This window comes from Neovison vison, chromosome 6, assembly GCF_020171115.1.
Source record: "Neovison vison isolate M4711 chromosome 6, ASM_NN_V1, whole genome shotgun sequence".
Classification (NCBI taxonomy): Eukaryota; Metazoa; Chordata; class Mammalia; order Carnivora; family Mustelidae; genus Neogale; species Neogale vison.
Window position 1 is genome coordinate 1020619 of NC_058096.1, and position 27869 is coordinate 1048487.

Here is a 27869-nt window from a genome sequence, read left to right on the forward strand (position 1 = left end):
CTCTCCCTGAAGGGGATGAGACCACAAGCCCCAAGTGTGTGGGGGGCTCCTGATTCTCTCCTAGCCTAGCGGGGGCGGGGGTGGAAGGAGGTGGTCAGGAGGCCAAGGAGGTGGCCCCGGCCCATCCCCTACCCCAGGCCATAGGTTGCCCAGCTGAGCGCAGCCCTTCCCACGGCTCACGGGGTCTGGCCCCATGCACGGGGTCGGGCATCCATGCACACTTGCACCATGAACCCTGTGGGGCGGAGGCAGAGGACTCGGGGAAAGGGGCTGTGTCTCATCTCTGGTCATTGAGCACGTGACGCAGGGCTCTGGCCCGGGAACTTCCGGCCCAGAGAACCCTCCTGTCAGTGGCCCCCCAGTAGCCGCTCAGCTGGTCCCACGCGCTACAGCGGCTGTGGGGTGAACATGGAGCGGGGCGCAGACCAGCTCCACGGCCTTGGAGGCAGAGCCCGTGACCACACGACCACGGTGACTGGACCCACTGGTGTGGCCCACAGGCCGCAGAGCTGAGCAGCTGGGTCCTCGCCCACTGCACGGCCGCCAGTGAAGGAGGGACCCGTGCCGTCCCCCGCAACACTCAGGTGCACCTCCCGATGTCCCCTTCGCTGTGGCCCCTCTCGCACGGGGCCCAGCGAGGCAGGTCCCGTGGAGCCGTGTCCTCGCTGGGCGCAGGCGTGGCTGTCCTATTTGCCTCCGGAATTTTTCTTTTAAGGTTGTATTTATTTTGAGAGAGAGAGCACAAGCAGGGTTGGTGCTGGGGGGGGGCGGTGGCGTGAACAGAGGGGCGGCAGCAGACGCCCTGCGGAGCAGAGAGCCGGACGTGATGCAGGGCTCGGTCCCAGGACCCCGAGATCATGACCTGAGCTGAAGGCAGAGGCTTACTGAACGCCGCGTCTTGCAGAGACGACCCTGGGGCTCTGGCCCTGAGCCAGCAGGTTCCGGCCGCGGACGAGGGGACGGGGAGTGGGTGTGGGCCTGGTTGGGCTCCAGGAGGTGAAGCCAGGCCAACTTCTGCTTTGGGAAGCCTTGTCCCAGGAAAGGAGCACTGGGCATGGGGTGACCCCCGGACGGGATGCTAGTGTCCCTGGGTTGTGGCCCCCTCAAAACTCAGCATGGGGGCGTCTGGCTGGCTCAGTCATTACAGCTCCTGATCCCAGCGTCATGAGTTTCGGCCCCACCTTGGGGGTGGAGATGGCTTAAAAGAAACTTCCTGAAGGTGCTGGCTGGGCCGAGCTCCATGCTAGGTGTGATCTCGTGGGTCTTGTGGGCAGCCGGGGTGGCACGGAGAGCTGACTGGGGTTGGGATAACGGCCGGAGCCTGGGGGCCCTAGGGAGCCTGGAATCAGCAGCGGGGGGCGGTGCTGATCTTGGGAAACTGCCCTGGCCTGGGGGTGGCCAGAGTGAGGTGGCCCCACCCTGTGCCCGTGGCCTGAGCGGTCCGGCAGCTCCCAGGGGGGCAGGGAGGGCCTGTTACAGCTGCAGCCCCTGGGGCAGCCCAGAGAGGGAGGGAGGCCGCCAGGAGCCGGGTCAGCACCTGCGGGGGCCCCAGAGGGCCCAGGGCGTGCACCCCCGTCGTGAGTTCCCTTGCCGGGGACAGGCTCTACCCCGTCTGACTGGGCCGAGAAGGCGGGGCCCTGCGTGAGGAGGCGGTGGGGCGGGGCGGCAAGAGAGTCCCGGCACAGGCTTCGTTTTAAACTTTTTAAAAAATACACTCTTTGGCTTCCTTTTATTTCTTGAGGGTTACATTACACGGGAGCCACACAAGAAAGTGTCCCAGCTGGGTCCCCACTCTGGGGGGAGAGGTGCTCCTGCCTGGCGCTTCTCCCTACTCCTGGCCTCCCAGCGGGCCGTCCGTCCGTCTGTCCGAGCCGGCGGAGTCCCTACTTGGAGGAGGAGGTCATGAAGCTGTTCTCGATGCAGAGCACGATGAAGGCGTGGTGGCAGCTCGCGGCCTTCTGCTCCAGCAGCCGGCCGGCCAGCAGGGAGGACGCCTGGCCCGTGACGCCCGCAGCCTCTGTCCGCCACGTCTCGCAGTAGCTGTCCGTCAGCCGGCGCCCGCTGGGGTCTGAGCCGTGCCACACGCTCTTCTGGGGCCTGCGAGACCCCGCAGCCGTCAGCCCCAGACCAGGGCCTGGCTACTCAGGGCAAAGCGGGTGCTTCCCAAAGGTGCCCCATGTTGGCTGGATGAGGGGCCCGTGGGGGGGTGCAGAGCTGGCCGTCCTTGGTCCCTGGGGGTCCACCTCCCAGACCACACCCCTGCCGCCTCTGCTGGGGGGGCACAGCCCGGGGAGCCTACCAGGCCGGGTGCTGCAGGACGTCTCTGCCGTCGAAAGAGAAGATGCGGGCCCCAGGCTTCAGCTGGCCCTCGGAGCCCGAGAACAAGGCCTCCCAGCTGGGGAACAGCTCCTCGTCCTGGGAGGGAAGCGCACTGGGCCTTATTCACTCCCTGGAGATGTCCTGGCAGAGGCGGGCCGCCTCGCACGGCCCCCTCCCCCACCCGGACCCGCTCTGGCCCTGAGGAGCACACAGTGGTGGGCAGAGGCCGAGGCGTGGGGGCCGTCGAGCCCCCCAGGAGCATTTCCAAGCCTGAGCTCCGAGGAGGCGGCACGCGCAGGCCTGGCTCGGCAGCTCAGCGGGTCCGGCCCTGTGGGAGGCTCTGGGGGGCCCCCAGGGCAGCCGCACTCACCCTGAGGTTGACGATGGGCACGCCGGTGCGGTCGGCCCGGCGCACCACGCTGTAGAGGTCCTGCAGCCGAGAGGACAGGAAGGCGCGGAAGGTGCCGGGCAGCCCTGCGGCGCGCGCCTGCTGGAAGCACTGGAAGTCGGCCCCGCGGATGCCGCGCAGGCCGCCCGGCTGGGGGCTGTTCAGGGCCACCAGGTGCAGCTGCAGGGGGCAGAGCCGTGGGGTCAGCCGCCAGCCGTTTCCCAGGGCCCCAGTGTGCCCCGTGCTGGGGGTCCCGGGGTCCAGAGCGGCCACTGCCAGCCGCCACCCCCGCCCAGCGCTCTGGCAAGTCCCTGTCCTTTCCTCCACCAGAGACAGCCAGAGGGCAGGTCCCAGGCCTAGAGAACCCCCCGCCCCACCCCGGCAGCCCCGGGAGTCCCTGTGGGCCGAGGGCTGGCATCCACACGGGGTCGCTCACCACAGGCTGGTAGTCCTGGTGGGTGTGGCTGTGGGTGGGCCCGCCGGTGGGGCGAGCCGGCTGGAAGTGCCGGTAGGAGCCGTGGTGTGGGGCCCCGGGGTAGGGCTGCGGGTCCGGCAGACGCGGGGGGCTGGCCAGGATGTCATCTGCCCGCCAGGGCCGCACCGTGGAGTGGGTGAGCTCCCGTCGGGGGTATGGGTTGCCCGCAGGGGGCTGCAAGGCGGCCACCTCGTTGTCCTGCAGACAGAGAGGCGGTGGCAAGGGCCCAGTGCTCCTGCCTGGACGGGCTGAGCGGCAGCTGCCTGTCTGGGACCCGCTTCGTCTGCACCCTGGCACGGGGGGAGCTGCACGTGGACGCACTGGCCCTGGGCTGCCCTGGAGTTAGGGCGGGAGTCCGGCCGGCCCGATGCCGGCAGTGGTACCTGGGCCTGTGCTCAAGGTCAGGACCACATCCCTGGCCTTCCAGCCCGTCCTCACCCCTGCACAGACACCCCAGCTCTCCGCCTCCAACCCTGCTCCACCTCAGAGAGGCGACCCGCACCCCATCCAATCCCCAGCAGCACCGGAGGCCTCCGGACGCACCGCCGTCTGCCTCGGCCTGTATCCCAGTGCCCTACTACCGGGTACCTGCGCTAACGTTCTAGAATCACGTACATCGCCCGCTCCCCGCCATCTTCACCTCCTGTCCCCCTGCCCGTGAGCTCCACGGGGCCCGGGCCTGCGCGTCCCTGTGCCTGGCATATGGGACCAGGACCAGGCTGAACGAATGGATGGATGCGGGCGTGGACCCGCTGGGCGCTGAGCGGACAGACCAGCGGAACCTGGGACACACACCCCCTAAGGCAGCCTCGGCCCCCGGCCGTTGGAGAAGAGCCGCAGCGGCAGGAAACCCAAATATCCTGGAGCCCCCGGGGGTCCGTCTCTGAGTCCGACACCCTTGGAGGGTGGGGAGCGTGGCCTGAAGGGAGGCAGCCTCGTGGTCTGTGCACCCCTCCCACACCCCGCACCCAAGGGCCCCGGAGCCGCCGCCGTTGGCTGTGGAGAGGAGACCGCTCCTTACCGTCCCGCGTGGGAGTGGCGTCCGTGCCTCCAGCTGGAAGAAAATGCAGGGGTTACCCCACCGACCCCCAATGCCTGCCCTCCCCGGCAGCGCTGGCACACACCACCTTCCATGCGTTTACTTTCGCAAGTGGGAGGGGGGCGCCCAGGGAGCTCCATCAGTGAAGCGTCTGCCTTGGCTGGGGTCATGATCCCGGGGTCTGGGATCGAGCCTCGCGCTGGGCTCCCTGCTCAGCACAGAGTCTGCTTCTCCCTTCCCCCCTGCCCCCTGCCCCCCGCCCCCGGCGCACGCTCATTCTCTCAAATGAATAAAAATCTTCAAAAAAAAATAAATGGGAGGATCACTTCTCCGTGAACCCTAAACTCCAAAAAACAGTCCACTCGTTAAAAGAGTAAAGAAACGTCCAGAAGAACGCCGTCTGTCACTCACCCCGTGAGGCGTCCGTGGCTCAGACCTGCCCCTCGCGCGTGCTCCCCCGAACCCTACCGCACGGCAGGCGGGCCGGGGACGCGCTCTGCCCCCTCGTGCGTGCGGGGAACTCACCAGGACCTTCCGCAGCCCGCCGCGGACCCGGACGTACAGCTCCTCCCTCTCGGCCACGAAGATGAGCCAGCCCTCCGGCACCTCAGGCACCTTGTCCAGCATGGTCTGGTACGTGGCCCAGATCCTCACCTGCCGGGAGCCCGACCTGGTGGGTCCCCATCCCACGCAGGCAGCATCTGCGCTCGTGGGGGTGGGGGCCATCCCGCAGACTCGCGTGCGTCCCTTTCTCCACGAGGCTGGTCCCTGAGAAGGCTCAGTGGGCCGGAGAGGCCCCCCACGGGGAGGGCTGGACACCGAGTCCCCACGTTCCCCATGAGCTCTCCAGGGGCTTCTTACCGGCTGGTACCCCGAGCCCCCTGCTGCCCCTAGGCTCCCGCTTCTGCTTTGGAAACCACGTCTAGAGGCTATGGTGCCTTTGCCATAGGGGCAAAGCTGGGCCTAGCACTGGGGGTCTCTGAAAGCCCACCCACAGTCGTCAAAGGGAAGGGTGGCCGGACAGGCTGGGGCGGGGAGCATCTGGTCAGACACTGAGAGGACCCTTACCCCGGAGGACGTGCCCATGGTTCCAGGGGGCCCAGGGGGCCCAGGTGGGCCTGGGGGCCCGGGAACACTGATGGCTGTAGGAGAGAAACCAGAGATGGAGCTCATGGCCCCGGCTGCACCAGTGGGACCCCAGGCCCTCACCCCCTGCCAGACTTACTTTGCCGGTAAGGGCCAGGAAAGGAAGGGGGCCCTGGGGGACCCGGGGGTCCAGGGGGCCCAGGGGGTCCCTGACGCCCCTCGTGGCCGATGCCAGGGGGTCCCTGAGGTCCAGGTGGGCCAGGCTGGCCCCGAATGCTCTCTCCCTTGGGACCCTAGTTGGGGGGGTGGGGGGAGTCAACAAAACAGGAGACAGGAAAGCCTGAGGGGCGGGGCTGCATTTTCTAAGAGGTCCTGCAGGAAGCAGCTCGGAGCACCCCTGCCCCCCTCCCCGCCTCCTCCCTTCCCATGCCACAGGGCCTGGGAAACCTGGCTTCCCACACCGCGCGTCCTTTACTGGGACGGGATCTCAGAAGACAGACGGAGAGGCAGCCCCCCTGACAGCCCTCCTTCCCCACCCGTCCCCCAGGCAGAAGCTGTGGTCTGGGCTCCCTGGAGTCTTTTAGGGCGGATGGTCCCACAGGAAAGATCAGTGCCAGCGGGAGAGCAGGCGTGAAGGCCTGGGTGAGGGTCCCTCGTGCCCCTGCCCCCGGCTGGCTGGAGGTGTGCCCAGGCCACGCGCCCCCCACCCCGAGAGTGGGGATGAGAACAGGAGGGGAGAGCCCGTGGGCCTCGCGGGCGTTCATGGCTGAGTGGCACCTGCCGCAGCTCCGGCCCAGGACCCTGGGGCCCTGAACCCTGGCATGGGCCAGGGGAGCCCAGACTTACCGGAATCCCAGGATAGCCTGGCGGGCCGGGGGGGCCGGGCACACTTGAGCCGAAGAATCCACCACCCCCGGGCTCACCCCGTTCGCCCTTTGGCCCAGGGTCCCCTCGGTCCCCCTTCTCCCCCTGTGGATGGAAACGCTGGTCTGAGACGGCCCGGCTGCCGCCACCGGCGTGGGGGCAGGGCTGACCCCAGGAGGCCGGCGTGAGGCGGTGGAAGCTTCCGGGTCTGGGTTCTGACGTCAGACCCAGGTCTGACGGACGGGTCTCGGCTCCCCACCTCCCTGCACTGCCCGAACCCTGTGGAACGCGAGGCGGGGGGGGGGGCAGGTGTCACCCACCTTCATTTCAGCCTCCAGCGGGAGGAGGTCCAGCGGGAACTGCCCTGCAGGAGAGAAGTGGGGGGGCCTCGGTGAGCCCCTCGGCAGTGCCCCGCCCCCACCGACGTCTTCCTTCCTCGCCTTCTAGAATTTCTGTTTCTGGGGGGGTTCCTGGCGGCTTGGCCTGGTGCCCAGAACCCCCCCTTGTGGGAGCCCCCGTCCTGACCCTGTTCTCCAAATGACACGTTTTTAGAATTTCTTTTTGTTTACACGGGGTTGTTGATTTTTGTAAAGTCTCGTCCTGACGGCGGTAAATCGACCAATTTAAGGCTTTATCTGCACGTCCTTTCAGGTGGTCGATGTTCAAACAGGGTTTTCTGTAAAAATGGCAGTTTTATTCCTTCCTTTCCAAAAACACCCAGCAGGGGGCATGCCAGCACCGGGGTCTCCTCGGCCTGATCTGCACCTTCTCGTTCCCGTCTCAGCTCTTCCCCAAGGTCCCTTTGCTCTCATCCTCTGACTTCTAGAGCCGGGGCTGAGACACGGGTGCCGTGTGGGGCTGTGACATCCCGATCCATTGAGACACAGCGGCTGGGTGAACCCTGGGGGCTGGGGCCGGGGTGGGGGCCCGCCTGGTGGGAGCCCCTCTGGGGTCCTGCTGCCCCGGGGCCCACAGTGGCCGCAGACGAGGGCAGGGAGCCCCTCACCGCCTTCCATTCCAGTGTGTCTGCGCCCGTGTGCTTTCTGCACATCTGGAACGTGCGGCCCCAATGGGGACTTCCTGCTCACTCGTGCCCCGTGTGGGCACGTGGGGTGCAGACTGGGCCCCAGAGGACCCTGTGGTCGCCGGGCGGGGACCTGCCCAGCGGTAACCTGCCGTCAGCCGCTCCATCTTCCGCCCAAGCTGCTCTTCCGTGCGCGGTCCCATTGCTCGCCGGGAGCCCCACACGCCCCGTGATGACTGCTGTCCCGCCCACACCTGCTCTTGACCTTGCGAAGGCGTGTTGCCGCACAGAAATCTGGGATTGCTGTGTTTTCCTGGGGGCGTCCCCTTTTATCGACGTGAACAGTTTCTTAGAATTTCTGGCAACGTTTCCTGCCTCAAGATAGACCTGCACGACCTCTTTCTCACGCACACGCGCGCACACACATCAATGCGCACATGCGGGTGCACGCACGCGCACACGCAGGTAGACGCAGGTACACACAGGCACGCGCACGCACATCGATGCGCACACACAGGCAGACACGCGCACACACAGGCACGCGCAGGTGCACACGCACAGGAGCACACAGAGGTGCACACAGGCCTCCCCGCCCTCCCGCGGTCCGCGGGCGTGTCCTCGCTGCCGAGCGTCTCGGCCGAGCGGCGTGCGGTTTGGTTCGCACCGGCTGCGGGTTTGTCCTGCGACTGCCGTAGCCGCCGTCCTCACGGTCGGCGCACGGACTGGGTTCAGCTCCGCCGGCTCCTCCTGCCGCCTTCCACGAGCCCGCCGCTCTGCTCCTTCTCCCTCCTCTCCGGCCTTCTCCCAGGTGCAGGTGTCCCCGGGGCGGGTCTCCCGCGTGCGCGCTTCGGCGACGCGCTCCTGCTGTGTTCTCCGCTCGTCCCTGAGCCGGGAAGGCGCGGCCCGGCTGGAGTCTGGCGTGGCCGAGGGCCACCTGCTCCCGGCGGCGTCTCTTCCCTCGCGACGTGCACCGCCGGCGTCACCTCCGTCTCCCAGAAGGCCCCACGGTCCTGCGGGGGCTGGTGCTGGGACAGCCTCGTGGCTGCTGCTTCTTGACCCCGAGGGGCGTCTCACGGTTTCGCGGCCTTTCCACCTCCTGGAGCCTCTTTGGCGTCTCTCTTCTCGCCGGAGTCCGGTCTTGACGGTTGTGTGAAGGACTCCTTGAGTCTCTCCGTAGTCTGGGAAAACCCTTGGCGCCTTCACATGCTCTCCTGCCGGTGCCCGCCCCCCCCGCAGCCCTGCCCCCAGCTCGGCGCAGACCTCCCCTCCCCTGGCTCCCTCGCCCGTCCCGCACAGAGTCCTCGGTCCGGCTCTTCCTTCCAGAATGGAACAGACGCTTCCCACAGGCCCCTCGCCTCCCCCTGCTGGAACACCCTGTCGCCTAGGTCTGGGCACAGCTGGTCTCCCGGGGCCTGCCTCGCCCGCCATGTGCCCTCCCTCTTGTGTTCTGGCCTGTTCTGGCCATTTTGTTCTCCTGCTCAGCCTCATTAAGCCCTAGTCTCTGCAAGCTCCAGCAGCCCTTGGAGGAAACCTGGGGTTTCCCCTCCGACCTGCCCTCACTCTGGGCTGCAGCCCCCTCCATGGAGGTCCTGGCGGGCCACCCTGTAGTCGGCACCGCCTGGGGCTGGGGACCCGGCTTCTGGTCTGCCGGCTCCCGACGTTCACGCTGCTGTTCTGTGTTTCGTTCAGCAGGGAAAGAATCTGGCAGAGGGTTCTCGCGCCCCCAACCGCGCCCCCAACCCGGAACAGTCCGGCCGATGAGCGCTCCCGCACACCATCCCGGGACCCCAACACGCTGGGCCCCGCCCCGCCCCTCAGCCCTGCTGCCGGGCCACCCCAGTGCCCCGTACCCAGACCCAGCACCACAGGTCCTGTCCGGCCCCGGGAGCCCGGGAGGGGCTGCCTCCAGCAGGCGGGCAGCCGGGCCAGCACAGGCGCAGCAGTGTCGGGGGACCTCCCTGGCCCAAGGCCGCCCAGAGCACCCTCACCTGGTGGTCCTGGAGGGCCCACGTCTCCTTTGTCACCCTTGGGTCCAGAAGGCCCCTGGAGCCCTGGAGGGACAGAGGTGCCCGCACCCGTCATGGTGTGTGACGAAGCCTTCCGGCCCAGCACACCGGGCCCCACACCACCGGCAGCTGCGTCACTCGGATCTGGGTCCCCTCGGGGCAGAAGCTCCCCCCGAGGCTGCCCCCGGGGACCCCACCCTCCTGCGGGTGTGTGCCCACAGACCGCAGGCAGGGCCAGAGCCAGTGCAGGCCGTGCTGTGTCCGCTCCTGACGTGCCTGGAAGGCCGGCCTGGGAGGACCCAGGAGGCCCCGCCAGGCGGCTGTGACTGATCTGAATTAGACGCCCAGACTTCCTGCTGCCCCCGGAGCAGAGTGTCCTCAGGCGCTCCATGTCCTGCAAGGGGCCACCGCCCGCCCTCCCCGAGGCCCCTGGCGTCCTCACCTGGCAATCCTGGGGCTCCAGGGCGGCCGGACTCCGTGAAGGCCTGCAGAGAAGCTGCCGGTGAGGGAGGGAGTCTACGATCGCAGCCGGCCCCCTGGCAGGCCCCCCGAACCCAGAGGCCCCATCCCTCCGCGAGGACCCGCGGACGCTCCCAGCAGGCAGCGAGGAGAAGGGAGAGGAAACCAGGCTTTGGGGTCGGAAGCCCTGCTCATGATGGCATCTGGCCCTGCGGGTCACTTCGTGTGGCTGAACCTCCTAAAACAGCGTGCGTGTCCCTCCAGGACCCGGGGCTGGAGCCTCAGGCTCCCAGATCCAGGAGCCCCCTGCCCTTCCCCAGCCCTCCTGCCCCAGGCAGGGGCCTGCCAGGCAGGCCTAGGTCCCAACCAGCAACCCCTCTGCCAGAAATTGTTAGCCCCCTCCCTGGGGGTCAGCCCCTCCCTGGGGGTCGAACCACACCATCCTGGGGGTGGGCCTCGGTTGGGCCTGTGAGGAGGAGGGAGAGGGGAGAACTCGGTAAGCGGGGGAACTCACGTTGCTGTCATAGATGGGGACCCCAGGAGGCCCTGGGGGCCCCGGAGGCCCTGGGGGACCGGGTGGACCCTGCGCGGGGAGAAGAGCTCTGTCAGTCACGCTCCCGCCAGGCCCGGGAGGGGACCAGAGGGGCAGATGTGGGCAGGAGCATTTCTAGAAGGCTCCGTGGAATCAGAAAACTGAACGTGGAAAGCACGGAATCAGGAAGCGTCCTGTCTGCTCTGCGGCTGTGGGGGTCCCTGGGCAGAGAGCCGCCTCTCTCAGAACATCCCTTAGGACACGTGGAGAGGGCAACAGGGCTGGACGGGGGCGTGCACCCCAAGGCGGAGTCTGTGTGTTTCCAGGCTCAAGGGGCAGCCCCAGAGGCCCACGCCGGAGGCCGAGCTTGGGCGGGAACTTTCGCGACTCGTGCATGTAGAAGGAGCCGGCGCCGCCCGGCAGCCCGAGACAGGGCTTCTTCGGAAAGTGGTCAGTGTCCTGGACCATGTGCGTCAGGAGGGACCAGGGATGGGTGAGGTGGTGCGCCGTCCCCGCCTGCCTGTGGTCACCCCCGTGACCCCGCCCGTACCCCTGCCTTGGGGCCGGACTTCCAGGAACAAAGTCACGCAGGGCTCCAGGCAGCTGGCTGGGCGCCTGGCCGTGGAGTCGTGAGCGGGCCCTGCATCTGCAGGCAGAGACCATCACAAACGCCTGAACTACCGAAGAAAACCCCGCTCGGAAGCCAACGGAGGTGCTGAGGGTCACGCCGTGTGTGGGGCGAAGGGAAGCCACCACGGGCAGGGGCACGTTTGGAAGCAGCTGTGCCCTCTGAGAGCCACGCGGGGTCTCTGCCTGGCAGCGTGGGCCGGTGTGTGCGTGCGTGTGGGGACCCTGTGTCAGCGGTGGGGACCCGGTGCCAGCGGGGTCACGGTGCAGGGAACCCCCTGCGGCCCTCAGTGTTCCAGACACGCCGTCCCTTGGGGGACACTCACCCTCACACCGAAGCCGACGCTGGCGTGTCCTGGCTCCCCCTTCTCCCCCTTCAATCCGTTCATCCCGGGGCGACCCTGCGGCAGAGCACGGGGTTGGGGGCTGCAGGCGCTGCCTCCCACCCGGCCTCGCCCGCTCTCGGTTCCCACCCAGGATCTCCCCGGGAGCCAGACGCTCGGTCCCAGCCACCCGTAAGCTGGGCATCGCCGTCTTTGTCCTGGAGATAGATGTCCTCATGCAGGGACGGTCCCCGGGGCAGGGCACTGGGCGGGCCCGGGGTCCTCTCCCCTCCCCCATGCTGCCCACATGCAGCATGAAATCCCCAGGTCCTTACCGGCCGCCCGGGGAAGCCAATCTCTCCCTTGTGCCCCGGCCGTCCGTAGGGACCCTGCAGAAAGGAGCAGCCGCCCTCCAGATGAGCAGAGACCAGCCCCGGCTGTGGCCTCCCGCCTGCCGCCTGCCCCGACGTTTGACAGGTATAGCTGGTCTGCTCGGGCCGCTCAGCAGCCGGGCCGTGACTGGCGCCTTCGGGGCCTGCATGTTCTCGGACATGCGTGTTCGCTGGGGGGTGGGGGGGGGCTACTCACCGGGGGTCCTCGGAAGCCAGGCTCTCCCTGAACGGAAAACCAGAGGCACCGTCAGACGGCAGCAGGATGCCCCCCAACCCGGCAGCGCCCTCGGGGCTGTGACAACACCAGGGAGGGGAGGATGTGGCAGAGGCGGCCGCTCTGGGCGTGGACCAGCCCACCGGGGGGCCGCAGAGTTCTCCGGGCCTGGAGGTCCGAGGTCCTACAGCCAGAGGGCCTTTGGGGCCCCTGTAGGACTGCCCTCCACGGCCACCAAATCCAGATCCAGCCACCCCCCGAGACCCTCAGAGCCTGTCTGGGGGTGGGGGACCTGGCGCACAGCCCCCTCCACCCACTCGGAGCCTCTTGAGGGAGGAGGGCTGGGACCCCACGGCAGCGGCAGCCGCTGAGGGACGGCCGCAGCTTCAGGGCAGGGCGTCTCCCTCAGGCGAGGCCTGGACTGGACACTCCCCACCCTCCCGAGAGTCCCCAGCCCGTCTGCAGGGTAGGCTCAGCCGACAGGCAGGGGAAAATCAGGGCTGGTGGTGGCCAGGCTGGGCATGACAGGCTCTGCAGGACCTCGAGGTCCTTCCCAGTGCGGCTGTGAGCGAGGGACAGACAGGAGAGGGCCAGGGGCCCAGGCTATGGAAGTCCCTGGAACCCTGCTCAGGAGCAGCTCTCATGGGGAGGCAGGAACTGGCCCCTCCCGGGCCCTTCCACAGCCCCTGGCAACGCCCCTCCCCGGCCTGATTGAAGGTGGGTGGTCTCAGGGACCCAACTCACCTTGGCCCCTTTCTGGCCGGGCGCCAGCATGCTGCCGTCGCGGCTGAAGACCGGGCCGGGCTCGCCCTTCTCGCCCTGGAACAGCGTGGGGGACAGGTATGAGGCTGGCTCTGGGGAAGGGGGGTCCTTGACCCCCAGGCCCCAGAGTGTGGTGGGTGGGGGCCTCCCCCCGCCCCGGGCTCCGGGGTGGGGGAGCCCCCGTGCTCCTGGCCACAGGTCATGTGTCCACCCCTCCAGGGGCATGGTGGGGGCGGTCCCTGGCACCCGGGCCTCTCACCTTGGGTCCCGGGAGGCCCTGCTGGCCTTTTGAGCCCAGATCTCCCTTCGGCCCAGCTGGTCCCTGTGGGGAGACAGACAGGAATGAGGGCCACGTGCGGAGCCTGTCCCACCACGGCTGCCTCCTGGTTGGACCTGAGTCAGGCGGAGGATGGCCCGCGACACCTTGCCGAGAACCCCACCCCAAGCCTCCACTCTGGTCCTGGGGGCCTTCTGCTCAGGACCCAGAAGGTTCCTCAGCTTTGCGGGCACCCTCCACTACTGGGCTTGCCAGGGGTCCCCGGCTGGTGCAGGACAGAGAGAGAGTCCACTTACGGGAAAGCCCGCGAACCCCGGCCGGCCCTGCGGGAGAAGGGACAGGTCAGCGCAGGGGGCGGGGTGCGAGGCGGGTCAGCACTGGCCGGGGGATGGGTCAGCGTGGCGGGGGTGGTGGGGGTGGGGGGTGCGGAGGGGTGCAGGGTGGCACACGGACGCGGGCTGCGGTTCCCACCAGGACAGCACACGTACCTCGGGTCCAGGCACGCCGGCCAGCACTCTCTGTCCGCACGCCGGAGAAACACGGAACCCAGGAAGGAAGGAAGAGACGTGCGTATGACAAAAGTCCACTCCTCTTACGGGAGCCACAGAACCGCACGGAAACACCGGCAAGAAAAACTGCCTTCGATCGTCCTCCAGGCATTGGCCTCGAGGTCCCTCGGATCAGAGGGGAAGCCACCTGCTGGGAGCCTGCCCCGCACCGGAGAACCTTCCGGAGACCCTGGGGCCCGGGGCCAGTCCCCCACCTCCATACTGGGCCTGGGGCTGGAGCAGAGCAGCCAGCGTTGGCAGGCTCGGGGCCAGGGACCTCGATGGGGAGGCCCTGCAAGGCCTGGCGGGAGAGGCCTTGTTCCGTCTCGATTTTCTGCTCCAGAACTTCCGTTTCTCTCTGGACACACAGCCCCGTATTTTTCTCCTCTTAGATAATGTAGAAGCATCACCGGAATGAGACACAGTCATGGGTTCTGAATAGAACCCACAGACCGTAAACCCTGGCGTCTTTGGGGGTCGCCCTGGGTGGGGAGAGCCGACAGGTCCCTCCACAGGGTCCGGGTTGGGGCTGCACAGGCTGTAGCCAGTGCTGGGTTTGGGGGCAGAGCGGCGCCCCCCCCCCCCCAGGCCTCAGAAAGGGCTCTCGGAAAGCGGCTTCAGCGTCCTTACATCCTGCTCCGACAGGTAGACGACAGGCCCCGGGGGTCCGGGGGGTCCGGGGAGGCCGGGCTGTCCCACTCCGTCCCTCCCTGGTTCGCCCTGGAAGAGAAAGCTCGTGTCCAGCACTTAGATTGCTTGCGGGGGTCTCTGGACGGGACCCACACGCCCACCGAGTATGAGGAAGTGCCTGGGGCCGGGGCCCTGAGAGCCCCCCATCCCAGCAGGGCAGGTTCCAAGCCAGGACCCCTGACTGGAGGGGTTTGCCCCAAGTCTCCGAGGCCACGCAGGTGGCAGGGGGCGGGGACAGCCCCAAGGCCTGGACATGCACCTGCTTTGCCCGGGGACCCTGAGCCCCAACTCACTTTCTCTCCCTGGGTCCCTTTTTCTCCTTTGGGTCCCTGCAGAGATGAAAAGGAAACGGGTCAGAACCTGACCTCCCTCCTGGAGACCCCAGAGCCCCAGCACGGGCTCTGAGTGAAGATGTAGAGAGTTCTTCCTTCTTGGGGAAGGGGGTGAGCCAGGCCAGCCCACAGCCCATGGAACCAGGGTCTGTGCCCCTCGGGGTACAGAGAAGTGGTCAGGAACCCCCAGAGACCATACCAAGGCTCTGGTTTATCAGAGTAGCTCCTGCAGGACAGTCCCCCATCGCTGTCCTAGGAAGCCACTCACCGAGGGGACGGTCCCCCCATCGCTGTCCTAGGAAGCCACTCACCCGGGGACGGTCCCCCCATCGCTGTCCTAGGAAGCCACTCACCCGGGGGATGGTCCCCCCATCGCCATCCTGGGGAGCCACTCACCTGGGCTCCAGCTGTGCCCTCTCTGCCAGGGAGGCCGGGGAATCCAGGAGGTCCGTCAGCCCCAACTTCTCCCTGTATCCAACACAGGGAGAGACGAATGTCAGCCTAGCCCCCCCAGCGAACCCTGGGGTCGGGCTGAGAAAGCCAGGGCTTCTGCAGGTCACCAGCTCACACCCCCGAGGGCGATTCAGCCCAATGGACCTCCAGCGTCCTCCTTAGGAGCCCCAAGGGGCAGAGAAGGGTCGGACAGACTCGTGTGGTTCCAAGAGTCACACCTTAGAGCTGGGAGGAAGCCTGTCCTGGGGTGGGGTTGTGTCCTGGCATGTCAGGGCGCAGGTGTCCAGGGGCAGGGATGTCCTGGGGTGTCAGGGGGCAGGTGTCCTGGACAGGGGTGTCCTGGGGGGGGTCATAATCCTGGGGTGCTCTGGGAGTTGCCCTGGGGGTGGGTGCCCTTGGGACAATCCTGGACTCTAAGGAAGGTTGAGGCCAGACAACACAAGGAAGGACCAGAGGAAGAATGACCCTGGGTCTGGCCTTGAAGGTCACTCCATGCAAACCTCATCCTTAGTCCCTTGGCTCCAAGGGGACAGGGTGATGGGGCGATGGGGCCCCTCCCCGCTCCAACTGGGGCTGGTAAAGACTGGTAAGGACTTCCTGAACCCGAGAAAAGTCTCTTCCTTACCTTGGCGCCCGGCGGTCCGGTTACTCCGGGATCCCCCTAGAGTGGGAGAAGGGGCCCGTGAGTGCGGAGCACGGCAGCCCAGCCCCATGGCGGCGTCCACTGTCTCCTTCCTCCAGGAGGGAAGGGGGCCAATGACGCGGGGGGCCTCTCATGGACCCCTCCCTGCCCCATCCAGAGCGGAGGGGCCCGGGGGCTGCGGGGAGCCGTGCGGGCACTGTGAGCTAACACACACGGCCTAGACTATTCCGGAAGCTGGGCCGTCCGTTTGCTCTGAGGAGCAGCTCCGTTTTTAAGAAAGCAAGAAACTGTCTTTCCAAAACGCAACCTTCTGAGACATCCCAAAGTTTGGCAAATCAAAGCAAAACCTTCTAAAACAACATCCATCAGAGGAACATTCCAGAATATCCTAGACTGGACCCCCGTACGCCCTCAAACCCGTATGCTTGGGGGGGCATGGCATACCCGTGGGGGGCCCTCCTAGGGATCCCTCCCCCCAGCCCCCCGTGGGGAGGGGTGGGGGCTGGTGGGGAGCAGAGAGTAAAGCAGGGAGGTGGGAAGAGTCCCAGGGCATTCACCCCACTGCCCCAGAGTCTGGGGGTGTGGGGGGGCAGGTTCCTTCACCTCCCCAGGTCGGCAAGCACCCTCAGATGTGCAATGGCAGGGACGCGCAGCTTTAGAAGGATGCCTCCCACCCCCGACAGGAAAGCTCGGGGTGGGTGGTGAGGGACCGTCCCCTCCCGTCAGGGCTTCCCGTGGTTCACAGATCGCTCAGGGTGAACTCTTGCTACTCCCCTAGTGCGGAGGGAGGGGTGTGCTCACTGACCTTGACCCCGGGCGGGCCGGCGGGACCCTGTGGGACAGAGAAGGAAAGTAGCCCGAGGTCCTGCAGGGAGGGCCTTCCTCCCGCAGGTGCTGGCAGCCCTGGGCAGTCCCAGGAGCGATGGTCTGTGCTGGGCACCAGCTGGACCCTCCGGCAGCACACGGGAGACGGGGGCGGTGAGCCTGGTGCCCTCCACGAGGGATGGCCACCGTTTGATGGGAGTGATGGGTCAGCGCCTTCGAGCGGATGGGCCGCCACCCTTGGTCCTGCCCCAGGCATGGGCTGCACAGCTTTGCTGTGACCCCCAGGGTCTCCATGCCCTCCATGGTCATAAAACAGCCCTGCTGACCCCTCCAGGGTCGAGGGCACTGAATCTGTGTACTCTGGTCTAGGACCCATGCCCCTGAGACCTTGCCGCCACCTCTCTGCGGGTCCCTCTGCCCTCGGGTCACAGCAAGAATGACCTGTCACCACTTGGATCACATCCACGGGAGGCCCAGGCAGCTAACTGAGCCCAAGACCAGGAGCTTCTATTATGTAAAAGACACCAAATTAAAGGGCAAACAGCTCACCAGGTAACTCCTTTCTGCCAAGAGGAGATTCTCCTTAATGTTGCCAGCGGCTCACCCTCGCCAGGTGGGGTCCATGGTGGACGCTGGCTGAAGGGCATTGGGCACTCCGTGGCCATGACTGAGGCACTGCCCACCCCCAGGACACAGGTGCCCCTCACCTGTGCTAAGTCCTGGGACTTCCAGGGCACCAGCAGCTCCAGCGAAACCCAGGCCCGACCCGCATATATGTTAACAGCAGAACGAGGTGGGATTTCACGGGAACGTGCCCACGTTCACTGAAAAAATTCTAGTCCGGTCAAAAGTTGGTGACGTCCCCAAGTCGAGCCATACAGAGGCCGGAGGACCCGGAAAGAGCCGCCTTGCAGGGCGGACTGTGACCCCCGTCCACTCACTGCACCACCGGGGCACTTTCCCACGCGCAGAGTCCACTCCTGTCCTAAGGGCCCGATGAGGATGGTGCCAGGAGCCAGCGGCCTTCCTGGGTCCCACTCGGGGGCTGGGCCCAGGGACATCCCCTCCCCAAGAGTCGAGTGAGCCCCGTGAGGACAGTACCTGAGGCCCGCTGGCTCCTTGAGCCGTCGACCAGAAGGGTACCCCGGAGCCTTCCATGTCATCCTGCGGAGAGCACAGGAGGGGCGCCTGGGCTGGGGTCTCTTACAGGAACAGCCCCCTCCTCGAGCCAGCCACTGGCACAGACTCGGCCGTAGCTGAGTGGGGTGGGCTCAGGGCCGATGAGAAGCAGCAGGGACCCCGCTGGGCCCGGGCAGCCCTCCTGCGCACGTGCCAGGGGCCGGGCTGTCTGACGGGGTCTGGTTTCTGCTCTCGTCCTGCGGAGCAGCCTTCCCGCAGCGCGTACCGGACACGGTCCCTGAGCAGGGACCACACAAGGAAACAGGCAGTGGCTCCTTCCCACGGCCCACGGGTCCACCGGGCGGCACCGTCCAGGTGCTGCCAGGGTCGGGAGTCGGGCAGGGCTATAAATAGCCTGCGCCCGGGGCTCGGACAGGGGCTCGGACGGGGGCTCGGACGGGGCTGGAGACACCGCCAGTCGGGGTGTGGTGCCCGGGGGTGTCTGGGGGCGGCAGCCACTGGTACTCACAAACCCTGCGGCGAGTCCTGGTCCCGGTGGCCCAGGGGGACCGGGGGGCCCTGGTGGTCCGGCTGGTCCGGGGGCTCCTGCCAAGCCATTCTCCCCAGGAGCGCCAGCGGGGCCGGGGTCACCCTTGTCTCCCTGCACAGGTGGGGAGACAGGACGTTCCCAGATGTTCCCACTTCCGGCTGAGCCCTGAGAAGCCGAGGCCTCCCCGGGCCCCCACTTTCCTCGCACGCTCTCTGCCCCCCCGAGGAGCCCCCCGAGAGCGGACGTTGGACGAGCACACCTGGCAGCCCCGTTCCTGCTCTGACTCTGGGAGCCGACCGAAACCACGCGGGCGGCCGGGAGGGCGGCCTGGGAGGCCTCGGGCAGAAGCCGGTACCCCGCTGGCGCCCAGCCAGACTCTCCCGGGTCCACGCCAGTCTGGGCGTGGCCACACCGCCACGGTCTCTGCGGTGTCACGGGAGCGGAAGCGATGTGCACCCCTGGGACCCACGGGACGTACAGACGGAAGGAGCCGGGGGCCCCGCGACCGGACGCCTGACCCAGACTGTGAGCGCAGCAAGACACAGCTATCGGCTGCGCAGAGAAGTGGACAAAGTGAGACGAGGCCGGGACACCCGCAGACGCACACGCGGAGACCCTCCCTCCAGGTCTGGGGCGTGGGGGGTGCGGGGCAGAGGTGTGGGGAGGGGCCGTGGCGGGCCGGTGAGGGAGGGCGCCCCGAAGCAGCGACGCAGCGGGGGCATTCGGGGCCCAGAGCACGCGGTGGGGGGGGGGGCGTGCAGGAGCAGGAGGGCCTGAGCCGCTGGGATGCCTCTGAGGGTGGTGCCTGGGTCCCAAGGGCCCGGTGCCTCCCAGCGTGCGAGCAGGGAAGGGGAGTGGGGAGCCGAGGCAGGGGCTCCCCTGCAGAGGGCTAGGCTCAGGGCAGGGGCCGTCCTGAGGCCAGTTTAACAAAGAGTCAGAGTTCTGACATATTAGCACCCCCTGACCTGAGGGCCGACCTCAGCAGAATCACAAACTCTGCTTCCCTGGTTTTAGTCTTCCTGCTTTCCGGTCCCATTAGACCAGCTCGTCGGGTACCTTCCACCTTCGGGAAGCTTCTGTGTTAACGTCTGTGCTCAGGCGTCCCCGCCCGCGCTGACCCCTCCTGTTTATTTTCCCAGCCTCCCACCCAGCGGACAGCGGCCGGCTCATCCATACCTTAGGTCCTGGGGCGCCCGCGTCACCCTGCAGGAGAGAGACGACAATCACTCGAAGCAGAGGATGGCAGCCGACGCCGGGGAAGCAAACGGATTCACTCATTCCACCCCGACCCACAAGGTCACCGTCACTGAGCCGACCTCGTCCTGCGCGGTTCCCGGGAGACGGGCTGGAGCGCTCTGGGGGAGCCCTCCTGGCCCAGCACGCCTGCGGGGTTGCCGTCCCCACCCCGTTCCAGGCGGGACGGGCTCGACGGGGAGGGGGATGATGGCTGCCGCCCCCAGGGGGAGAGCCCCTCTAGCCCAGCCGTCCCCACGTCCCCACGGTGAGGGCCCCAAGCACGGCGGGTCACAGACCCCGCCCCTGCTCAGCCCCACACTGCCGGGCGCTCACAGAAGGGTCGCACGGAAGACGGCCGGCATCCCCACCCTGGAAACCCAAACCAAAATTAAAACCCGAGACAGAACTTCCCAATCAAGTGTCCGTCTCACTCAAAACCCCAACCCCCTTAGCCTGCTCGTTTCCGTAGGAAACACTAGGCCCGGCGTCCTGAGTTTTTGCGTTGTTCTCCGCCAACTCCGGAGGCCACCGGCCCCCACTGGCAGACCCCCAGCAGCTTGACAGACGGCGGACGGTGGCCGCACGCTGGAGTAAGGCCACCTGCCCTGTGTGGCCGCCTTTGTGGTGTTTCCCGTGCGCGCAGGTCAAGACCCCCAGACTTACGGGGCTGCCTTTCTGGCCCGTCTTCCCCGGTCCCCCGTCTCTTCCTGGAGGGCCTGGCGGTCCCTGGGGGAGAAAAGCAGAGTGTGGGGCCAGACGGAACCCCGTCGCGGAGAAAGATTCATGGGTTCGCGGACGACTCTCTGGGCGTGGGCTCTCCCCGGAATCCAGGCCTCGGACTCTCCCCCGACGGGCCAGAAACCCTGCCCGCGGCTCGCAGGCCGCACACAGCGGACACAGTTTTTACATTTCTTCCCTCTCCTCTGCTTTTGTTGGAGTCGCTCGAATACGGGGCAGGGAGGGGGTGGTCACCGCACGGGGCGGCGTGCCAGGGTCGGGAGCTGCCGAGCAGATGCCGCAGGACGCACACCTGGTTCCCGGGGCCCAACCAACCACAGGGGTCCCACGCGTGGCATCGCTGGCTGCCTAGGCCCCTCCTTCCGCGGACTCAGGGGTAGGGCTAGGCCAAGCCCGGGTGGGGACAAGGACAGGAGGGGCAGGAGGCAGGCCTTACCGGGGTTCCAGGAAGCCCAGGGGGCCCGTTCCGCCCGGGCACACCAGGGAGGCCGGCGGGTCCTGGCACGTCTGAGCTGTTCATGCCGAAGCGGCCTGGCTCTCCGGGCAGGCCTGGGACGCCTGGGGGTCCCGGGGGGCCGGGGTAGCCTCTGGGGCCCTGCACATGGAGAACCACGGGGTGGTCACGGCTCACGGCCCCTGCCAAGGGACGGCCCCCACCCCCACGGGATCCACGTGCCCACGGAGCCGGCAGAACCTGGCGACACTCACCCGGAGGCTCTCCAGGTCTCCGCCGAACCCGGAGCCCTCCATGTCGATGAAGGTCTGAGGGAGAGAGCCCACAGACATGTCGTCGGGAGCCCAGGCCCTCCCAGCCGGCCGTCCCCTTCCCGAGGTCAGGGGGTAGGGGCTCGCCCTGGCCTGATACTCCCCACGAGCCCTGCCCACGCGGCCCACAGTCGGGAGGATGAGTGAGAAGCCACAGCAGGAAGGGCCGCAGCCTGCCAGACGGAAGGATCCGGAGCCTGGCAGGCCCCACGGACCCCTACTCCCTGCAGCCCAGAAGGCAGGGGCCGACCCCCAGGCTTGGACACCCTCTTGGGAAGTGGGTGAGTCTGAAGAAGGTGTAACAAAGCCAAGCCGGGAAGAGGGTCTCTCGTCCTGGGGCGGCAGGTGGGCCCGTGCTGGAAGGGACCACAGCCGCAACTCACCAGCTTGTCATGCCCGAAGGAGGGTCCTGGTGGCCCTGGAGGCCCTTGGGGTCCTGGAGGTCCTCTCGGCCCGACCCCAGGGTCCCCCTGGGGGTAAAAGATAGCAGTTACGTCAGGGTGCATGGCCCTCGCTGCCAACAGGGCTGGGGAGCCGGGGGCCCTGACCCTCACCTTCTCGCCCTTGGGGCCCGCGTCTCCCGGGGTCCCGGGGAAGCCCTGTGGCCCAGGGTTGCCCTGGAAAACAAAGACCAGCAGCTCGGTCAGGGAGCGGCCGACAGGCGGCCGGGCAGACAGTGGAGCCGCGGGGAGCCGCCGGAGGACGAACTGTGTATCTTTCGATCAGCAGTTAGACTTGTATTTTCTTGACAAAAGTTAAGCTGAATTTTCAAAATGGCTTCATTTTTGAAATCTCTGTGCTGAGCTGAGTTGAGAGAGCGCCACAGGCACAGAGCCTGCCGGTCCACACCCCCGTGACATGAAGCCCGCTCCGGAGGAAGGGCCGACTCACCGGTCTCCCGTCTTCACCGGGGTCCCCCTGGAATGAGCGAGAGAACCGTGAGCCACAGACAGCGACACCCCGTGTCCCCGCACCGGTCTGAACACGGACCCGGAGCCCCGCACCGCAAGCTCCATGGAAGGGCCAGGGTGGACCCGGAGAGCCTCCCTCCCCACACGCTGTGGCTGTCCTTGCCGGCGGTCGCCCCGGCCTCCTGGCGCAGGGAGGATGTGGTCTCGAGGTCAGGGCTAGCCCGAGGTTGCCCTCCCAGGACCTACTGGACGGCCACACCCCTCCTACCTGTCCCCTCCTGCCCCAGCCCATCACCCCGGCCCGGCCCAGCAAAGGTGGACTCACCGGCTTGCCGTCCCTTCCAGGGATGCCATCCTTCCCTGGTGGCCCTGGGGGGCCAGGGGGGCCCTGCGGCCCAGGAACAGGCGGTGCCTCAGGGCTCCGCGCGGCAGGACCCTGGGGATGAAGAAGCGAGGGCACAGGCTGAGGGGCCCACGGCCGCACCCTCTACAGTCCCGGTGACACTCACAGGACACAGCGGCGCTGGTGCTGCCAGGCCGGCCGCCTGCTCCTAGTACTGCGAGGGGCCGCAGGTGCCCCGGGTGCAGCCCCAGGACAAGGACTGAAGAGGCAGTGTGGCCCCAGCAGCTGTGCCGAAGCCCCCGTGCACGCTAGAAGCACCGCCCGCCCGCAGTCAGGAAAGGGGCCTCACCTCTTCCAGGCCGCCCCCGAGGCTCCAAACGCTCCCTGCGGTGACCAGATCCAAGCTGGGGAGGGTCCGAGCTGGGGGAGCAGAGGCGGCCATCACACCCGGGGCACGGCCGCTGGCACGGGGGGCTCACGGCCCGACCCAGGCTGCCTGCGGTCCCGGGACGCCGCCTGCCTGGAGCCCAGCTGTGTCCCCGACGCATCGACCCGTGTGCACACGCACTCAGCCCGCACACACAGTTCCTGTGCACACGCGCACACTCAGCCCGCACACACAGTTCCTGTGCACACGCGCACACTTCCGCATGCGCGCACACACACACGTGCACTGTCCTGCACACACGTGCACACACGTTATTCCTTCCCTTGCCGAACTCCTAATGCTTGCTGCGTGCCGCCCTTCCTCTAGAGGCCACACTCCCCCAAGCTCGGGGACGCCGTCCTGCGCCAGGCGGTCACGTCAGGCCGTCTCGTGCTGTTACACACGGTGACTGAACAGCTCGGACCAAAGCGCCTCCACTGGCCCCACGCCGTCCTCTGCAGCTTCTTCCTGGGCACTGTGGACGGGGGACGTGCCAGGACCCCAGGAAATGAGCTGCCCGTGGGCCAAGTCCGGCCAGATGGGCCGCTGGCCTGCCTCAGGAGGGCCTGGAGCTGCGGACGTTTCCACAGAGCTCGGGGGCAACAGCACCAGGCAGACCAGAGACCCCAGAGCACCGGCCCCCGAGACACCAGCCACCGGCTCGCCCTGCTGATGCCAAGACAGGCTCAGGATGGGCACCTTCCCCTTTATGACTGACAAGGAATTTGGGAGATGCACTAAGGCTGCTCCCCCAAACCTTCATCCACTGGGGTCCGCACTGCCAGGCAGTTGGAAGGCCGGGGGCTCACGCGGCCCATTTGCCGAGGGAGGTTGGTGCTCTGGCGGGAAGGACATTCTTCCCCTGCGGGGGGAGGGCGATGGGTGCTCTGGCGGGTTCGCAGGCAGCGTGTGGGGACCACAGGGGATCTGAGGCCCTTCAGCTAACCAGGGACAGGTGCCCACGCCTCCAGGGCCATACCTCTCTCCACCCCCCTAGCACAGCTCTGTAGGACCCTGTCCTGCGTCCAGAAGGAATCTGAGCCATGTCCACACTCCACAGTGTGGGGTGCCAGCTGCAGCCCTTGACCACAGCCCCTGACCACCCTGCCAGTGCTCCCGATGACCCTGAGCCCCGCAGACTGGCCGTCACACATAGCCCACCGCGGACCCCCACGGGGCGCCGGTCGGCGCAGGAGGGCGCCTCTTCCCGTGGCAGACGGCACGGCGTGCGAACCTCTGCGGCCTGTATGCCCAACACTGGCACGGTCAAAGGCAAATGTAAGATCTCCGCCTCAGCGAGCGTTGAAACAGCAACGTCTCATTGAAGGAGAACAAAGGAGAGAAACCGTGTTTGGGTGGCGTGGGGCCGGCCAGGCTGCCCGAACCTCCTCCAGGACTGGCCACGGGCCAGAGACTTCCGGTCAACGGTCCCGCTGGCTCCTTGCAGAAAAGACAAACGGAGTCTAAAACGCACAAGGAAATGCTAAGGACGTAAAAACCAGAGCAGCTTCCCAAAGAGACAGCAAATCTGGACGTCACGCGACATCATCTCAAGACATTACAAAGCTCTGGGAATCAGGACGGTGTGGCCAGACGGACTCACGGAACAGCACGGGAGTCTAGGGACAGACGCATACACGGGGACCTGATTTCCAACAAGGGCAACGTCGCAGCTCATCAGGAGACAGGAATAAAGGGGAGGGGAGGGGAGGGGAGGGCACGGAGTTCCCGGGAAGGGGAGCTGAGAACCGTACTTTATGCCAAATACCAAACTGAACTCAAAGCAGGTCACAGAGAAAAATGCAAAGCCTGGGACCGTGACCCTGACCAGAACACGTCGGAAACTTCGTGGTCTTGGGCTGGGCCGACTTCCCGGACACAGCAACAGAGCTGAGATCCGCGAATGAACGGGTTGGTAAGTGGAGTTTCGTCTCAACTCATAACGGACCCACTCTGCTCTTCTAGCGACACTATTAACAAAAGGAAGAGTGAGTCCCAGACTGGAAAATTATTCACAGAACGGACGCCTGGCGGGGGCAAGCCGGCCCGAGTGCGAAAACTCCCGACACGCGGGGACGGGAAAGCAGCAGCCTGCGGAGATCAGGACGGATTCCTTCCCGAAGACAACGCGGGAACGGCACAGGAGCCCGTGGAAAGGGGCTCAGCAGCGCCGGTCACGGGGACCGGCTGGGCATGAGCGGCCCGGTGCGCCTGCCACAATGGGCGTGACGGAGGGTGGCCATGCCCAGCGCTGCCCGGGAGCCGCGGGAGCGGCAGGCGCGGCGTCTGCAGCCGCTGCCTTGGGAAACGGTCGGCAGCTTCTCGGCTGGTGAAGGGCACACGCGCGCCCAGGCCCCGCCGTCCCCCCGAGGTGCTGACTGGGAGACACGGGAGCCGGTGTCCCCGCAGAGGCTCGCCTGGAACCCCACAGCATTTCCCGCCCTAACAGCCCCAACCTGGACGCGACGCGGAGCCCCCCGCAGCTGAGTGGACGGGCGGCTCCGGGTCCGTCCACACGTGGAGACCCCCCCGACCAATGGTGCCGGGTCACACCACCATGATTCCAACCAAAAGGCATGGGGTGTATGATCCCACATACGTCCCGTTCCAGGGAACGGCTGCGTCCACAGTGACCGGGAGACCGGGTGTCGCTGGGGCAGGGCAGGGGCAGGACGGAGGGACTGCGAAGCGGGTGACAGCATCTGGGGCCGGGGCCCGCGGCCCCACAGCCGTACCCGACCCCGGCCAGCAGACGCCCCATCATGGTCCCCAGGGAACGTCCCCGACCCCACATGTGGACCCGGGGCAGGCGTCGTTCACGGAGGTCCCGGGCAGAGGCCGATCTGTCCTGCGACGTGTCCCCCCAAGCCAACTCCCATGTCCTCTCAGCGAGGCCACAGCACCGGCGGGACGGGCCCGCAAACCCCCACCAGCCACAGCAGCGTGAGAAACGGACCATAAAGAGCAGGCCCAGAGCTCTGTGGCGATGCGCCCGGGGCCACCAGGGGGCCAGGTGGGCACTGCCCACTCCCACGGCTGGGCGAGCGTCCGCGAAGGACAGAGCCCCTTGCTGCCCGGGCACACCACGGACAGAGACGCCACACCAGCCCACAGTTTCACCTGCCAACGCAGACACCGTGGTTTCTTCCTCCATTTCTTCCGTTCTGGAATCTTCCTCATTCCCGCCCGCAGCCAAGGGTGGAGAAGTGACCGGGGGAGCCTCAGGGAGGCTGGGTTTGGACAACGGACCCTGGCAAATGAGAGCAGGAGAAACGGCTCCGTTATTTGGTGACCGCGGGCGTCCTGGGCACGGGAGCGGGGCCGGCCTGTCGGGTGACGACGTGGTTTGTCGGGTCAGACGCTCACAGATTCTGACAAAAGACGGCGGGCGACAAAGACCAGAGCTCCATCTTGGACAGGTGACGTGCCCGGCCCCCCGTGGCCGTCTTCTCCCAAACGGCCCGTGGGGCCCAGAACCCGACGCCCCGAGCTGCAGCTCTTCCTGCGCCCGCTCCGCTCGCGTGAGCCCCGGGCAGCCCCGTGCTGACACCCAGGGCCCTGACTCCTCCCCAAAGTCCTCCCCAAAGATCCTCCCCAGGTGTGGGGGGATCACAGACACCTGTCGGGGGCGGGAGCCTCCGGCATTCCATGGCCCAGGAGGCTCGGGGCGCGACTCGTGCTGGGCGGGGGCCACGACGGGGCACGTCACAGCTGGGCCGGGAGGCTGACGCGCACCCTGCGGGCAGGCCGGCTCCGCTCAGAAACCCCATCTTCCTGCCCCCCACCCGCTCCCCTGCTGAAGCTCCGGACGTGTCGGCCCAGCACACAGACGTCCACACACGCCGTCCAGAGGCTTCTTGCAAGCGCCCGACCCGACCCGCAGGGGGCCTGAGCTCCCTGGGGACTCCGTGCGGATCTGGGCCCCTGGTGACCGTCCTTCCTGGGAGCCTGTCCAAGGCCGCACACCAGGCCTCCCCCTGCACCACAGCCCCGTGGATCTGGGGGAAGGTGCCCTGGGACCCCCAAGCCCCAGCAGCCCCCCGACATCCCAGAGCCTCTGAGCATGAGAGACGTTGGCGCAGGCCCGGCCGTGGAGAGTGGGCGGGGGGCCCTAGAGGCCACGTGTGTCCCCAGCCGCACCTGCCCACCTCACACCGGCTATGGCCCTGTCCTCTGCGCTCAGGGAAGCCACCGCGGGCCGGCCAGCCAGATTTCCCAAACCGGAGCCTGGCCGGGTGTGGGTTCCCAGCTCGAGGGCCACAGGTTACGGGGCCGAGGGTGAATGCACGTGAGCAGCTCCGGGTCCTCAACCCCTCTAGTCCCGACAGGGGCCACAGAGTCCCGCGCTTCATGCCACGGCCATGGCAGAGCCCAGAACCCCACTTCCATGGGGCTCAGCCTGCCTGATGCACTGGTTTGCACCAGGGAACCCTGGGGGGACAGAAGCCCAAATCCAGTCGCGTCTGCAAGGAGTCCACAGGCTCTCCGACACGGGCGGGGGCTGCCACAGGCACCACGGGTGACGCTATGTCCAGGGGGCCCGCCAGGTGCCCTCCCAGAGCTGCTTCAACCAGTGCAAGGCTGGGGGTCCCCAGCACTCTGTGCGGCTGGAGCTCGGACCCTGCCTGTCCTGGCCCCCCGGTGCGTGAACTCTGGGACAGGGCAACGGGGGACGAAGCTGGGGGGAAGGGCAGGGGCAACCTATTTGTGCAAATTGGAAAAAAAGGCTGCCTTTTCCCTCCCGTGCATTATTTCAGAGGGTGGGAGCTGGGTGAGTTCTGACTCGGCCTCCGGAACCTTCCTCACCAAAATGCTGGACTTAACGAGCTAACGTGGAGGCGTAAACAGAACTTCGAGGTCAACTCCCCAGGCCCGAAAAGGCTTCAAAATCATAAACGGAATTTTAAATCTCCTTAGGGCCACCCAAGTCCCAGCGTTCCCGTGTCCAGCTGAGGATGTGTCCGCAGGTCCCAAAGAGCCCGTGCAGGCCTCCCGCGCGCGCTCACCGGCCCTCGCTCCCGGGAGGACAGCCTCGGCTTCACGGCACTCACCGACGGCTCCCTGAGGGGCTCCTGGGTCTCCTCCAGCCCGCTCCCGAAGTCTCCGGACGCCTGCGGGCATGCAGGGAAGGAGGAAACCAGTGACCAAAGGGCATCCGTGCGGGGTCAGCCTGGCCGCCGGCCGGCACACCAGTCAGACCTACGCCAAACCGCCAAGAGACACGCTCCCTTCCTTGGACTTGTCGTCCCGTTCCGGGGCCACGGCGCTGGGAAAGAGCAAGAGGACAAGACAGGGCGAGGAGCTCCGGGCACAGTGGTCAACATGAAGGCCATGGGGGGCCGGCCTGATGGCGCTGCACAGAGCGGCCGCCGCCGCGGGACAGGAGGCCGGTCCTCTCGTCCCCTGCGCTGCTCACCCACACGGCTGAGGACCTCACTCTGCTCGGGGCCGTGGGGTCCCTGGGGGCATCCCGAGCTCTGGATTCTCCCTGGGAGACCGGCT

At 67.1% G+C, this 27869-nt stretch overlaps 1 protein-coding gene across 2 annotated transcripts in view; it reads right to left on the minus strand.

The window, feature by feature from the left end:
- Positions 1-1691: 1691 nt before the first annotated feature.
- The window catches only part of COL18A1 (collagen type XVIII alpha 1 chain), an 81739-nt gene continuing 55561 nt past the window's right edge, over positions 1692-27869 (minus strand). The window contains exons 5-42 of one of the 2 annotated variants that reach the window (XM_044250787.1): positions 27419-27478; positions 25488-25617; positions 22290-22360; positions 21923-22033; positions 21578-21604; positions 21241-21303; positions 21070-21156; positions 20630-20683; positions 20358-20516; positions 19847-19909; positions 19124-19150; positions 17927-18058; positions 17380-17442; positions 16259-16285; positions 15436-15471; positions 14754-14825; positions 14319-14354; positions 13966-14055; positions 13276-13305; positions 13084-13110; positions 12770-12832; positions 12493-12567; positions 11731-11757; positions 11478-11531; positions 11146-11220; positions 10175-10243; positions 9644-9686; positions 9184-9246; positions 6492-6535; positions 6154-6276; positions 5447-5600; positions 5290-5363; positions 4747-4875; positions 4204-4236; positions 3144-3380; positions 2690-2887; positions 2300-2415; positions 1692-2097 (exon numbers count right to left, since the gene is read on the minus strand). In XM_044250787.1, coding sequence (XP_044106722.1) covers positions 1884-2097; positions 2300-2415; positions 2690-2887; positions 3144-3380; positions 4204-4236; positions 4747-4875; positions 5290-5363; positions 5447-5600; positions 6154-6276; positions 6492-6535; positions 9184-9246; positions 9644-9686; positions 10175-10243; positions 11146-11220; positions 11478-11531; positions 11731-11757; positions 12493-12567; positions 12770-12832; positions 13084-13110; positions 13276-13305; positions 13966-14055; positions 14319-14354; positions 14754-14825; positions 15436-15471; positions 16259-16285; positions 17380-17442; positions 17927-18058; positions 19124-19150; positions 19847-19909; positions 20358-20516; positions 20630-20683; positions 21070-21156; positions 21241-21303; positions 21578-21604; positions 21923-22033; positions 22290-22360; positions 25488-25617; positions 27419-27478 — 3156 coding nt within the window. In that variant the 3' untranslated portion in view covers positions 1692-1883. Of the gene's footprint in view, positions 2098-2299; positions 2416-2689; positions 2888-3143; positions 3381-4203; positions 4237-4746; positions 4876-5289; positions 5364-5446; positions 5601-6153; positions 6277-6491; positions 6536-9183; positions 9247-9643; positions 9687-10174; positions 10244-11145; positions 11221-11477; positions 11532-11730; positions 11758-12492; positions 12568-12769; positions 12833-13083; positions 13111-13275; positions 13306-13965; positions 14056-14318; positions 14355-14753; positions 14826-15435; positions 15472-16258; positions 16286-17379; positions 17443-17926; positions 18059-19123; positions 19151-19846; positions 19910-20357; positions 20517-20629; positions 20684-21069; positions 21157-21240; positions 21304-21577; positions 21605-21922; positions 22034-22289; positions 22361-25487; positions 25618-27373; positions 27479-27869 lie in introns of both variants that reach the window. The other variant, XM_044250786.1, reaches the window with a different exon arrangement.